Raw genomic sequence first — 14,863 nt, 5'->3', positions numbered from 1 at the left:
GGGGGGGGGGGGGAGCTGTTGTCTGCTGTGTGTGAGAGGAAGGCAGGATTTTGATGGTACTCACGTCTGAGGCTGCAAGGGGTCGTCCCCCAAGGAAATACTCTCGCCCTGGATTTCGTTGAAACACTTCTCACAGAAGTGGTACCTGTCAGCAAGAAGCCCATATTTTGGTGAACTACACCGTTCGTCATCAGCACAGCCAATCACAGAGAGGGCACGAAGAAGCAGCCGCCAATCAGAGCAGGGCAGGACAGGCCAGGGGGCGCACACACAGGAGGAGGCAGAGGGCAAGGTAGGTCGTCGCCAGGAGGAAGCAGCCAATCGTGATGCAGGGTTTTTGTGTGGGCGGGTGTTTTGATTTTGCGCATAAATTTTGGAGTGGATGATTGGTCACACCAAAACAGGCCAATGCAGACATCACAAGCGTTAAAAGGAGGGAGAGAAGGGGAGAAGGGAAAGGGGGGGACGGAGATGGGGAAGGGAAGTCAAAATGAATATTTAAAAAAGCGTGAAATAAATCGTTACAGGTCAGACGAGGACAATAGAGGGGACAGAGAGGGAGAGGGTGGGACGGACAGGATGTGAACAACAACCAACAGAGGACAGAGAGCCAAGGCAAAGCAAAGATTAGCGTCAGACGTCCAGTGGTAAACAACAACAACATTACAGCAACATGAGAGACCACTAGGAGCTGTGAAGGAGGGGGGTGAGGATACGAGTCTCTGAACATGATAGGGTGGATGAAGAAAAAAATAAATGGCAAAGCAACAAGAGACCCATCATCCTTTTAGTTCATTTAAAAAGTGGGAACCTTTCTTCTGGTGGTGAGAATGGACCCCCCCCCCCTTCCTCTATTTATTTACGCGAGTGTATCAGACAACACAAGCCGTCGTGTGCTTTGCATGTAAATTTACTCAGTGTGAAACAATGGTGCAACAAATGAACTACTGAAGACAGGAGCCCACTTTATGAATGACCACATAATGAAAATTAAAAACGAACTATGAAGATGGAAAATGTTGCCATTGTAACCATTGGAAGCCAAATTAAAACTCATCTGTGATTGCACTGATTGCATGTAGAAAATATAATCAATGTGCAAAATACAACAAGACACATACTGTAAGCTGATCTCCTTGGCTGCGTTTTCACAGCAAAATGTCTAAATGCCGATAATACATTCTGAAGCCTATCTGTGTGTGTTCCAATGTATCGAAAGCCCTTACCTGTTCTGGTAGCTAAAATAAGCAGCGTCACGTTGGATGGTGCATAACTGTTTTCCATAGCAGCATAGAGTTTGGGGGGAAAACTCATACTGCAACAATAAAGAGACAAAAAAGAAGTAGTTTGTAGACCTGTTATCTGTGGAAGATGCATCTCATAAATACACTCCTCACACAAGCATACAGTACTTTGAACCACAACAACACACTCAACACAACAACAAACTCATAGCTCAAAACACACGTTGCATGTTAGTATGACTAGTGTGACTCAATGTGGTCACACATAGCCTAAACCTTACCCTAATCTAACCTCTTATAATAGTTCCGATATTTTGGGAAATACTTTATATTTGTTATGTAGATGAGATCAATACCCCTCTACAAGTGTCTGTTACATATTAGACTACAGCCAGATGCTTGGCCAGAAAGCGAACATGCATATTCCCCCAAATGTCACTACAAAACTATTTCTTTAAAACCCAATCCTGACCAAAAATGTATTAAAATAAAAGCAAAATGTCCACACTAGAGAAACTATTCCTCCTCTGGGACCACATGAGTTTATAAAAACAAAAACACACACTCACCTTCCTCCCACAACAGTATCCCAGGCCCTGCATGACGGGATCGATCTCAGACTCAAACACCTCAGCCAGCTTGGAGCAGTACTTGTAGACGCGGGACGTCTTGCGGTTGTACAGCCAGGCATTGTTGAACATCAGCCAGATATCCTCGACGTACTGCCAAGGCTCTTGGTACTGTCCCGTGTCCAGTTTCCGCTTGATGGTCGACAGATCCATGGGGTTCTTCACAATGTCAAAGTAGTCCTGATTACGGAGGGGCGCCATCCGGAATAGAGTCGCAGGTCGAGGTAAAGTTGAGAAGGGTGAGATAGTGGGAAGGTTTGGGAGTCCGAGGGACCAGGGTGAGAGAGATGGGGAAGAAGAGTATCACCATCATCATTGTTGGGGTCATCAGGTGAGGTGTGGTGAAGGTTTCCAAGTCGACCAGGCGGGACCAGAGTAGGGAGAGAAGAGGGTGCAGGGGGACAAGGTTGTTGAGCGCTGCAGAAAAGAAGGTTCGTGTGCAAACAGAGAAACATGACAACTTCTGCCCTACAGCTCTCTGCTTTGCACCCTACATTCAAAAGTCAAGTCTTTATCTGTGCCGCAAACAGGGACCAGGCGACCGCCACAAGTCTGTCCGATCCTCCGCCGCTCAACATTTTTTAAATAAAGAGCTACAGATGAGACTGCATTTTACACATCCTATTGCAACTGAAGCAAAGCATTGTGAAAATCGGTATATCTCAATTTGTCTGAGAAAGTAGCTAATTGTGCCACACAGTGCTAAAAAAACTGTCCAACAGCTGAAGGGAATGTTTCTCTGCTGAAGTCTGAAAGCAAACAAAGCTTTTCAGGCCCAGAAAGCAATGAGGGTGCAAAACCAAGAAGAACAGCAGTGGCAACAGCAACAGGCAGATAGAGATTTACTGTTTTTGGCAACAAAGTGGTTGGCATTAACAACGCCAGCAGCATGAGTGGCAATATGATGACAGAGTTAAAGCCAACAGTGCTGGAGGAGGCAAATGTAAGGCGGACGGATGAGTCTCCAAGTTGTTTTTCTTTTTCCCTCCGCTTCTTCTTAAACTAATTCATCTATCTATCTATCTATCTATCTATCTATCTATCTATCTGCTAATATATAATAAACTGCATACATAAGCTCATTCAGCCCGTGGATCATCACACCTAAGTGTAAAACTGAGAGGTCCAGGCGCTCCTTTGTACCAGCTTCTATCAGGCTGTACAACAGCAGTGTGAATCATTTCTCCACACAGAAGACTCACCTCTTCCATTTTTTCTCTGCTGAACTTATTATATACCTGATGATACTATTGATATAGTCTTGTTAAATATAGTTTTATCCTATACTATATGATTTATTGATATTCTATGTACTGCTGGGTTATACAACATACAGCATCACTAATTCATGATCATGTCATCGGTCTCCAAAAGCTCTTTAAAAGGTTATTCTTTTTCTTAAATTACTTTCTATTTTAGTTCCTTTTTATAATTTATAGCTGTTACTTTCTATACTTATCAGTATTTATCTATGTTTCTGTTGTCCTGCTGCAACAACAGAACTCCCCTGCTGGGGATCAATAAATGTGTATCTTAGTTTAAAACACTATTTGAGAAAGAAGAAGCGTCGAGGGCGAGAAAAAGAAAAGCTTTGGAGATTTAACCAACAAAATCAACAAATTTGGGGACGTGTGAGAGCAGGGTCCATCTCGATGTCACCATGGCAACAACAGTTAGGAAACAGACCCTCGTGTCTGAATGGGACCACTCACATGAACAAACAAGTGATGCATATTAAAATGTCAGCCTACAGCCAAATGTATATCACGACACTGCAGTGTTTAGAAATCCTACCGTTTGTGAGTAACTTACATTTTCAACAAGTCGTTGAATGTTTATCTGAAAATGGCGTTATATAATTACACAACAGTGGAAAAGTTGCATCACTTGTCAAGGCTCCTGTAGAGAGGTGAGCCAAAAGCCTGGTGCTCTCTCATCACGGCTCTAAAAATGGCATTTATACTAAACAAACTTTATATTGCATGAGGCAGCGGGAGGACGGACACTGTCACTCGGTTTTCAATACAACAACGATTTTTACCTGTATGTAAGTACATACGGAGTCTTACACTGAATCAAGTATTCTTTCCCCCCTGATTTGGATGCAATGAAGATAAGGAGGTATTGTCCCACCTCTACACATCGCCAACTTGAACACGACACACTACTACTGGTGAGGAACTGAACTAGAAAGCTAGCAATGGAACACTGGGATGAAAACTACAAAAATCATGATTCAAATTAAAACCTAAAACTTGATGTCAAAAGTCAAACAAATTAAAATGATAAATGAAAGCAATTGGCTCATGAACTGTTGTTGGAGCTTGAAGCAAATTATGTCCTGCCTTGGGACTTAGCTCATTAAAATAGTGATGGCATGTCTCCATTATTGTGTTTGGAGTGCTATGAAAGACAAACAGCTATTTGTTAATTAAGCATACTACTCTGATGAATGCTTAGGTCATGTAATATTGTAACTTTTTTTTGGTTATTATATTTAAGGGGGGGTGGTCAAATCACTAATCAAATCAATTAAAATGACATCAACAGCTATCAACACAGAAACCTAAATTTCAATGACATTCTGTAATAACTTTAAAAATGTATATCTGATTTACATGTATTGTTTACTTTTTGACTTTCACTACAGTTCCATCAAAGTAAAGGCAAATGTTCATAAGTCATTGCTTAGATTTACAAATGGCAAGAAGTTTAAAAAAAAAAAGAGAGCACACTCACAAACACAACACACAGGTACATACACACTTAAATCTCATTTTCTTAACTTCAGACATGCTATGGGAGAAAAATAAACTAAAAGATTAAAGAAACTGGAAGCAGATCTAACATAAATTCAGAAAATATGACAACTATGATAAAAAGGAGAAAAAGATATTGAAGATGAAAAAGGAAAACAAAAAAAAAAAAAGCTACGTTTTCAGAGGAGTTGAAGCAAAATGGCAGCCAGTGCAGTCCCTTACCAGGTTAGTTTTGTTACTAGTTCGAATACGTACGGGTATTCCCAGTAACTGGGGGTCCACCGGCTGACGGAAGGGAAGGGACTCAGGGTCCTGCCGGTACAAAGCTTCCAGGGTGGGCATTAGAGCCTGACGCAGCTCCTCCGGCTTAAAGACTGGGAAAGATGGAGGGAGGAAAAACAAGCAAGCAAAAAGAGATTTAAAAGTTGAAAAAGTGCCTTTATTGTCATTCACAGAAAACCCATCCTATCCGCCTACATAGGAGCAGTGGGCAGCTGCAAGCGCCTTGGGACCAACTCCCGTCTTTTTTTGCCAGTGCCTATGCTGAACTTTGGTCACTGGACACTGGCAGGAGCACTAACTTTGGTGGGGGAGAAAATGAAACCTTACCAAAGAAACTGGACTGGGGATCGAACAGGAGTGCCTACTAGCTGTGAGGCGAGGACGACAGTGCTAACCACTGAGCCCCCGTGATGGATTTAAAGAGGGAAGGGAAAGGAAGAAGAAGTTGCAAAGAGGTCTCTCCTCTGCCTGCATCATGTAAAGCATTTAACAACCGCCACAGCCCACATTAGAAAGTCTATACATATTAAGTTGTTGCTTTTGACAACAACAACAACAACCTTCAAGCTAGCAAGCTACAACTTTTGAAGAAAATTAGAGGCGTGCAAGAAGGAAGGCTTGCTTGGTTTTTCGGGGAATGATTAAAAAGATTTACAGAGAATATGTTTAACACTACAGCCTTTATTAAATAACTGGGATGTTTTGGGACCAACTATGTGCCAGGATTGCTGTGGACAAAGTAACATCAAACAGGGCGATACACTCGTAAGAGCAAATTATGTGTAAGCATATACCACCAGCTAATTTGAAATGCTCATATTACTGTATTGTGTGAACAGTAAACTTCATTTTATATTATATATAGTCCCTTCATGGCTTGCTGCTCAATCACAGGAGTACTTTCAGTGATAGGCTCATTCTCCCAAAATGCACCACAGGAAGTCATTCCTGCCTGTGGCCATCAAACTTTATAAGTTTCAACCCCTCTAAGTGTCTGCCACACAGACACTTACAGGGGTTGAAACTGGACAATATTATCGGTTTTGTGCAATAACACTGGCCTGAAATGTGTGCAATACTCAACTGCTGCTACTATTATTATTATTATTATTCACCATTGCAACTCCTTAATTATGTTAATTATGTAAATACTGTATCATAACATTCCTTTAACTATGTAAATACCATACATATCCACACTCCTTATATTTATTTATATTTCTACTCTGATATATAACTATTTGTGAAACTGCAACCCAGAGTTTCCCTTCGGGGATCAATAAAGTATTTCTGATTCGGATTCCTGAGACCATTTTTGCAGAGCCAGCATCGCTGAGCAAAGACTTAAACACCACCCAAGACGATTGTGATCTTTTTAAAGAATGCAAACAATCCAGATAGGGTTTTTCGCCAATCCTGCAATGTACGTGTGGAGGAGCCAGACCTTACTCCGCAGCGCTGTGGAGATATCTTTGGCAATGCGAAACTACTGTGCAGGTGATGGTAGCTGTAAAATGAATGACAGAGTGAAGTTCCAAACTTACTTTTCTTCTTGCTCTGAGCGCTGGCGGGAGAGCTGCTGTTGGCTGTTGACCCTGACCCCTCCTCTTCGGGCTCTTTCTTCACCTCTGGCTTCTTGTCTTCACCTGTTGCTACCGACGATGACGCTGAGAATGAAGATGTATCCATGGGCTCGCCTTTACACCCATCTCCTGACGGCTTCTCTTTCTTTACCTAAGAGGAAGATTCAAGTGTCCAAAGGAATTCCTTATCAATCTGATTCTTATACATCGGCATTTAAAACCTCAAATAGGCAAAGCCATAAGGCCTGAATCTAGATCACACCATTTTTAGACATTTCAAGACTTTTACAGGATTTTCAGACATCCCCATAAGAGTGTCAGTAAGTCGATGTGGACGTTCTTACCTCTGGTTTCTCCTCTGTCTTCACGTCATGCTGACCCTTGCCCATCTTTCCCTTGCCCTCTCCTTCGGTATCAGCCCCTTCGTCGTCCTCCTCCTCCTGCTTCTTAACCTCCATTTTGACATCTTCCTGGCTGGGAGCAGGGCCGTCCACCTGGGTGAGCTGGGAGTTGGGATCTGCACTGCTGCTGACTGAGGCGGGAGAGGACACCTGACCATCACCTGTCAGAGAAGGCTTTATGGATAGCTGCAGCAAAAAGACAGATTGTGAGATTAAGAAATGGCAAGTTAGAATAACACATTCAAAACCACTGTTTTGTGAAAGAAAGAAAAAAGTTTGTCAAAAGAAAGTGAAGTAGTTTGAAGCCAATCCATTCATTTTTAAAACCTAAGCTTCCTTGAGTTTTCTTACAAATCAGCTTAGTTTAAATGCATTGTTCTTAATTCCTGCAAGTAAGAGTAAGTTAGAGAACATCTAGACATGTATGCAAGTGTAACGGGGATCAAGGACCCCAAGCTACTCGTCTGTGTTGGGAAACAAACACGAGTGGACAAAGCAGTGAAAGCAGTGCGATCTACTCACTGGGGTCTGCGGCTGCTGCAATGGCACTTGAGCATTCTGGGTAGGCACCGAAGAAGGTTGACCTGCTTGGGGGCCTGAGGAAGCCACACCCCCAAGAGTCTGCTGTGGAATCTGATTGGCCTTCTCCGATTTCACCGCCTGCCCCGATGGCTGCTGCTGTTGCGAAGCGTGTTGATGTTGCTGTTGATGCTGTTGCTGTTGTAGTTGTTGTTGATGCTGTTGTTGTTGTTGTTGTTGCTGCTGTTGTTGCTGATGTTGTTGTTGCTGCTGCTGTTGTTGCTGCTGCTGCTGCTGTTGTTGCTGCTGTTGTTGTTGCTGCTGTTGTTGTTGCTGTTGTTGTTGCTGTTGCTGCTGTTGCTGTTGTTGTTGCTGCTGCTGTTGCTGTTGCTGCTGCTGTTGTTGTTGCTGCTGCTGTTGCTGCTGCTGTTGCTGCTGCTGCTGCTGCTGCTGCTGATGTTGTTGGTGTTGCGGTTGATGGGGGTGCTGTGGAGAGGGCAGCTGGGGTGTGCCGGGAGTCTGTGGCTGTGGGGTCTGAGAACGAGGTAACGTAGGGGGTGTTTGATGCGGTTGAGGAGTTAAGCTGCGTGCCGGTGAGGGGGAGTTTGTTCGGACGGGAGGGCAGTGAGGATATGAGTTAGGCTGGGTGGGGGCGGAGGATGGAGGCATGTTGGGCAAAGGCCCAGCTCTACTGGCACCACCAGACCCCATGGAGCCTACAGGGGCTGCGGATCCTGGAGCAGAAGAGGCAGACTGTGCTGCAGGGCTGCTGACTGGGAGGGAAGGTGGCGTTGACATCTGGTTCTGCTACAGACGAGAGGACACGGAGGTTAGAAATCTTCAGAGTGTAAGACAAACAATGAACAACATGGGTCTGACTCATTATAGCAAAGGGTTTTACCAGGTAAACATTTTTTCCAGTCTCTTTGAATCCTATAAAATGAATTAGTTAAATTGGGAAGATTGCCAACAACAGAAATGATTAGTCTTAAATCTTCCAAATAGAGCCAATAAAGAAATGTGATCATCTCTTACAGTGGTCACGAATTAAGTGCCAGAAGACAGATTAGTTATTTATACAGTATTCATCACTATCTATCAATTCCCACAAAGCTGCTCTGAGAGATGATGCCAATATATGCATTCATTCAGCAAGTTTCCAACTGCCAACTACAGATATGTTTGAATTTTTTTCTTGTCTCTGTCTGCTTTTGCAAAAAATGGTTCCCCTTTACAATCAAAGTCATCTTTATGTAACAATCTACTGACACTCTGTCACATAACCCTTACCTGTGGCACAGCAGTCTGTGCTCCTGGCTGGTTCATGCCAACAGGACCAGAACCAAGTCCAGGACTGGACCCGGGAAACTGGCCTGGAGGGAGGTACTGGTTCTGTAACTGTGTAGCATTGGGTTGACCCATCCTCGTTGCTCCCATACCCATCTGGAAACAAAAGAGGTGAAGTGTTGAATAAGGCAACATTTCAGCCAACCGTTATATAAAGATGTCAAAAGAGGATGCAGGCATCAAAAACAGCATTGTCATAACCTTTAGGAGGGCCAAGAATTAATTTTGGAAAATTATTTATCTGTGATTTCATTAAATTCATATGACTTGGGGTTAAATGAATTTAATGAAATCACAAGTAAATCTAAAAATCAGATAAATCTGTGTTGGAGATGGTGACAGTGATGCCAACCTGGTTCATTGGAGCATTCAGAGGAAGAGGAGACCTCTGACCCATCGACGGCATCCCCATCTGACCAAACTGGTTCATTCCTAGAAGTCAAAGAGGACAGAAATGAGGTATGTCAAAATCAGAGGTAAGAAGAACACAAACACCCCTAGTGTGTTCATGCTAGGGCTGACACTTGTTGGTGGAAAAAAATACTGCAATATTTGATTGGTAATGATCTAGAGCAATTTTGTGACAATTCAGTGTACAAGCATAACAGGATGTACTTTGTACTCCCGTGAGGGGTCAGTCTGACCAATGCATGTCCTGTTTCTTTATCAGTAAACTTACTAGGCTATTATACTCTTTGCCAACTCAAAATGGAGAAAACCAGCAAGTCTGCTGAACAGATAATCACGACAATAAAGCATCTAAGGAGTAAAGTTTGGTAGCATTTTTAATTCAACACAGCAGAATGAAAATGTTTGATTTAAGTAAAGTTAGGTGACTTTGTAAAATGCAACTGGATATAGTAACGTTAGACAAATAAAAAGCCAGTCAGACAGGGTTTTACCTGATGAGATTTACTTTAACCCTAAACATTGTGATTGAGTTTTGTCAAACACTTGTCTTAACTTCTACCCTTATAAAAGCTGTGAAAGCCTACAAACAAAGTTCAATTCACCTCTGTATTTGTATTGGTGTGGCAGCAGAAATCATAATAAAGTGAGAAAAAAGATTTACTCACTTATTAACTATGATTGCTTATAAGCCTACTCTTCTGCAACCCATAGGCAGTCAGATACACTATTAAGAATTCTCATTTGTATTAATCCTCGATCCTGCCCAATTATTTAAAATACCTTTCTGTAAACCTGGCTGCCTTTCTATTAATGTCATTTACACTGAGAGACAATTACCTGGTGGGTTCTGCATTCGGTTGACCATCTGATTGGGTCCAGCTGGTCGGACCATGGACGGATCAGCGTGAGGACCATCTGATAGGGTGATAAGAGTTACAGGAATCATAGATCTCGTCTTCAGGATCACTGAACACCAGTAAAACCAGAGATGTCATGTGCGTATGCGTACATATAGAAGTTTGTGAGTGAGGTAAAAACCAGTTTGTCTACTTACTCGGGGGTTGACCAGGGGCCATGGGCGGCTGCCCCATGATGGGAGGCACCTGCGGGAGGCCTGGGGAGGCTATGCCAGGTTGGCCAGGCATCATGCCCTGCTTCTGGAGTCGTGTCCTTCTTTTTTCCTCCAGCTCCTTTTGGATCTTGTAGATCTTCTCCGCCAGCAGATGGTAGTACTCCGCCTAGTCACGAGAGAGAGAGGAGGTTACAGAAAACATCGCAACAGTGCATGAAATAAATACTATTATTTCCTCATTCCTTAACTGGAAACTGATGGTCATTTCTTACCCTACTATTGGCCGACTCGTACATGTCCCCCTCTACCTTTCGAGCGTAAGCCACTAGATTTTCCATCCGCCGATCCTTCAGGGCCGCCGGATCAGGAGTGGGGAAGATTGCCTGCACACTACTCTCACACATGCACAAACAAGAAGGACACACAGATACAATTAACTTGAGGAAGGAAAGAGGCACCCTAAAATTGTCTGATACCACTGTCTGTCTACACTACATATTGGATTGATCTGATATCATACCTTTACCTAGAGGTTAATTCTGTAAATATTTTGTCACAATTAGCATTTATTATAATTCTAACTGCACTACATATAATTGTACTTATACCTGCACTGCCTGCGGTAACTATTGCACACATTGCATGCTGTTAATATAACTCATACTGTATGTACCGTATGTATTCATACCACTTATTGTTTATTCCACATTCTATTATATATTTTATTCTGTATATACATATATATACACACACACATGGCTCTTCACATAACTGTTTTTGCACGTCTGTTTAGATTGATCTTGTTGTCTCAGTACTTGTAATTTGTGCAATGACAACAAAGTTCAATCTAATCCAATATTCAAATCAGTTTATTTCTTTATCTCCCAGCCATAGTGAGATTTCTTGGGGGCACTTGCAAGACACAGCAGACTCACAGCTTGTGGACAAGGTGGTTGCGGAGGTCCTGCGTGATGTCTTCATGCCAGGACTTCCTCATGCCTGCAGCAGAAGGAGGAGTTGCGGTGGGCATCGAGCCCAAGTTCCCCACACCATCATTCATCAAACTGGGGAAAATGAGAAACAAGAGGTGAAGGATGGTGTGAGACTTCATTAAATAAAGAACTAATTTTGTCTTTCTTAAAAACAGTTATAGGACAGCAGATCCTTGGAAAGTAGCCCTACCTCTGTGCATTCATGCTGCTATGCAACAAGGCGTTTGGCAGTAGGCTGGACTGCTGGTTGGGGGATTGCACCCCAACTCCACCATTCACTCCCATAGAGTTTCCACCTGGAAAGAGTTATAGGAGTAGTAGTTATATAGTTTGAAGGGTATGCGTTTAATTGGGAAATAAACAATATTTGTGCAATGAAATGGCTGTAATCTCAAAGAATCTGGTATAGTTATCGTTATAGGCATTGTTTTGTTTTGAGAGTCTGCTATGTATGTCATCAATGCAAAATGCGGTAAGGAAGACATCTGCTCTTGCGGGAACTACAGCAGAGGCGGTTTTGAGTATTTGTTAGGTGTTTATATGTCTAAAGCCATATCATGTCACTGTGATATCGGCCCAACCGTGTAGGATGCGGTCACAAAACTTTACAGTTGGTCAGACTTCCAAATTGGTCTGGTCCAGGAAACAAACTAACCCATGGTGTTTAGAGTCCTCATCCCAGGCTGCCCCTGCAGTCCCTGGTTTGGCATGTTGGCTTGCTGTAGTATCTGGTTGCCCTGGTAAGTGAGGCCTAGTGCAGCGTAAGCCCTCTCTATGGAACTGGGGTCAATCTGGTTGGGAGGGTTTAGGTTTGGAGTGTTGGACTGTCCACCAGGCACCCCCGACCCTAGAGCGCTCACCAAACCCACTCCTGCACTGTTAACAAGAGCTGTCAACAGAACGAAAAGGGGGGGGGGGGATTGATGGGAGGAGGAGAGGGAAAGAGGTAAGAGATGATAAGTATTTGTACACACACCCAAACCGAAACACTCTGAAACACTCAGAAACACTCACACTGCTGATTCCTCTTGTCTCCGGCATTTTTCAGTGGCAGGCATACAGGACAGTCATGTCGTGTGCAATTCTTCCAATGAGAGATGATCTGTCTGGATGAGGCACAGTGTGCCACTGCGGGAGAACGGACAGAAATGGAGATATGTTTAAGGAACGGGAAGGAAAAGAGAGAAGGAGGGAGATGAAAAATGAAAGGGGAAAACTGTCAGGAGTCAAAGGGGACAGAGGCCAGCGTCTATGAAAGTTATTGTATGAGTCATTCAGTACAATAAAACAACGTCCAGATAGAAGAAGGAGATGAAGAAAGGAAAAAGTACAGTAGAGGAGCCAGCTAAGAAGGGAATAACTCATAATGATGCAAAAGGTAAACCAAGTGGCATATAAACATACCAGAACAAGCAAAACGAAGACAGAACAAATGAATTGCAGATACATTACAACTTTAAACACTGCCTGCTGTTTATGATATAAAACTACACACAATAAAACCAGCAATCAACATAATTCAACTGACTCACCCTGGCAGGACTTGCCAGCCTGGCAATGAGTCATGTGGTTGAGCACGTTCTTCATGGTGCGGCAGTGGGGTAGGTTGCACTGCCGCACTTCCCCGTTGGCCTGCTCCCTCCGCTGGCACTTGTGCGCGTGGAGCAAGAGGACCAGTTGCTGTTGAATCAGCTTCCGTTTCTCGGGGTCTGCTGTAGGCGGCGCTGTGCCGGGACCCGCCCCGGCGGCATTAAGCCCAACCTGGGCGCCACCCACCGCCGTTGCTCCGCTGACAGATCCACCACCAACTGCTCCGGGCTGCTGCTGCTGCTGAGAGGCCTTGAGACAAAAGGAGAGAGAAAGAGAGCCTAGATGAGCTTTACGAGTATTTACAAGACTGCAACAATCAGGTGTTATGGAAACACTTGCAATGACCAATTTGGTAACAGCTCAGCGACAAACTCATCAATTCAATGATCAATCTTTCCAAAACTTCATAGTCCGGCATCACGAAAAAAAGGATTCCAACACGGTTGCATGTATTGCAGTTTTTCCAACTTCAAAATTACTAGTCTGACCATGTGTAGATAGATGAGGTGTTAACTGTAAAAAAAGATGAGGCGTAAACTGTCAAAAGACCACGTTAAACGTTTTTATTAATGCAGCAAAGGCCATGTCTTTCGTAAATTAATACCTCAAAATAGTTGAGTTAAAACACTCCAAAATGCTCTGAATGATGACGAAAGAAGTCAGTTTCAGCAATAATGTAATTTAAAACAGAAAAAGACAGTTCTTTTTTTTTTTTAAACTAAAAGCTTGTGTTTAATTACAGACAAATAAGCATTAGAAAATGTAATGCTAGCCAGTAATGGAAGAGTACAGTTACGGCTAATGGATATTAAAGATTTGAAAAAAAAGACAATTTTTAATCATCATTTAAAAATATTACTATTTAAAAAATAAATGATTATAGTATGATTTTTGCGAGGATCTGTACAACTAAGATTTTCTCTTCAGTCTGTTGGATATGATTTGACACTTTGTTCAAGTCTGTGAACTGTATGTGAATGTACCGAGAGGTCAATAACCTTTAGTGAATCACTGCAATCTGACAGGGAAGTTCTGGGGCTTTTCGTTAATCTTACTTTAAAACAGATTAATTTCTCTGAAGTAGGGAAGATTATTATAATGGTAATTTGAGCTGCTTCTTCATTAAACTCCTATTCACCTAAGGACTCAGCCCGGGCTAATTCCCCTTTGAGACAACTAGGGAGTTTGTCTACAACATCTGTAAAATAATTTGCAGATAAATTTAGTATCTTAATCTTTTTGGATTTGGTCTGGATTTCCAGGCTAATCTTGCGGGGACATGACAGTCACGGAGAAGGATAGAATATTATACAGTTGGAGATAAAGAATACTTAGGTGCAACAATTTCACCTGGACAGTGACTTCCAATAAGGCCAGGGTGCCATGCCAAAATGTGCGGGTAAAATCCATTTTAAAAAAGGTTTTTCTGCAGTGTTTATGTCTTGTGACCTGTGGCCCTCAAGGCGGGGTTATGCTCTAAACAAACTTGGTTGAATGACTTGTCGTCGGATCAGATCTTTAGGCAAAACGGCCACACCCAAATTCAAAAGCTAAAAAAGCTTCAGCAAAAAGTTCATATCCTACCTGTTTTTTTTACCCGCACACACATGGCCAATCACTGTGTGTGTGTGTGTGTGTGTGTGTGTGTGTGTGTGAGAGAGAAGTGGGTGGGGTTTTCAACCTTGTCAACACATGAAAAGTTACAAATATTGTCGGGCTCCATTCATTGTTGGTTTTGGGCTTTTGGCTGAAGGTAGCCAGACTTATCCTTTAACCAGGAACTGAACTGGACATTCAAGTGGGAAAACTACAATAAAATGGAGGACTCTTACACAAAATGCATTTGAGACACAGTTCTGACAATAATGTGCTACACCAAAAGTTAAACTGTGTTCTGGTTCCAATGAGGAAGTAAAAAAGGAACGATGCTCTACTTTAGACCATCTAAGAGAATTAAGTTAAAATACACAACTTTACTGTTTGACTGGTGCTGAGAGAGTGCAATAGGGCATACTGTATTTCATTGCTGTGGTA

The 14,863-nt window shown here is 42.7% G+C and overlaps 1 protein-coding gene across 11 annotated transcripts in view; it reads right to left on the bottom strand.

Moving 5' to 3' along the window:
• Window positions 1–14,863, bottom strand: part of ep300b (EP300 lysine acetyltransferase b) — a 34,276-nt gene that overhangs the window by 12,971 nt on the left and 6,442 nt on the right. For 3 of the 11 annotated variants that reach the window (XM_032537238.1, XM_032537235.1, XM_032537237.1), the window contains exons 4-20: window positions 12,772–13,078; window positions 12,254–12,367; window positions 11,895–12,128; window positions 11,430–11,535; window positions 11,183–11,311; window positions 10,520–10,658; window positions 10,230–10,413; window positions 10,013–10,090; window positions 9,117–9,196; window positions 8,708–8,860; window positions 7,421–8,224; window positions 6,842–7,084; window positions 6,459–6,648; window positions 4,855–5,006; window positions 1,814–2,053; window positions 1,227–1,315; window positions 65–175 (exon numbers count right to left, since the gene is read on the bottom strand). In XM_032537238.1, the coding sequence (XP_032393129.1) occupies window positions 65–175; window positions 1,227–1,315; window positions 1,814–2,053; window positions 4,855–5,006; window positions 6,459–6,648; window positions 6,842–7,084; window positions 7,421–8,224; window positions 8,708–8,860; window positions 9,117–9,196; window positions 10,013–10,090; window positions 10,230–10,413; window positions 10,520–10,658; window positions 11,183–11,311; window positions 11,430–11,535; window positions 11,895–12,128; window positions 12,254–12,367; window positions 12,772–13,078 (3,353 nt within the window). The remainder of the gene's footprint in view (window positions 1–64; window positions 176–1,226; window positions 1,316–1,813; window positions 2,054–4,854; window positions 5,007–6,458; window positions 6,649–6,841; window positions 7,085–7,420; window positions 8,225–8,707; window positions 8,861–9,116; window positions 9,197–10,012; window positions 10,091–10,229; window positions 10,414–10,519; window positions 10,659–11,182; window positions 11,312–11,429; window positions 11,536–11,894; window positions 12,129–12,253; window positions 12,368–12,771; window positions 13,079–14,863) is intronic. The other 8 variants (XM_032537228.1, XM_032537231.1, XM_032537232.1 and 5 more) reach the window with 8 other exon arrangements.

The sequence above is a fragment of the Etheostoma spectabile genome, chromosome 15 (assembly GCF_008692095.1).
Source record: "Etheostoma spectabile isolate EspeVRDwgs_2016 chromosome 15, UIUC_Espe_1.0, whole genome shotgun sequence".
Taxonomy (NCBI): Eukaryota; Metazoa; Chordata; class Actinopteri; order Perciformes; family Percidae; genus Etheostoma; species Etheostoma spectabile.
This window is presented reverse-complemented; position numbering and strand designations above follow the sequence as displayed.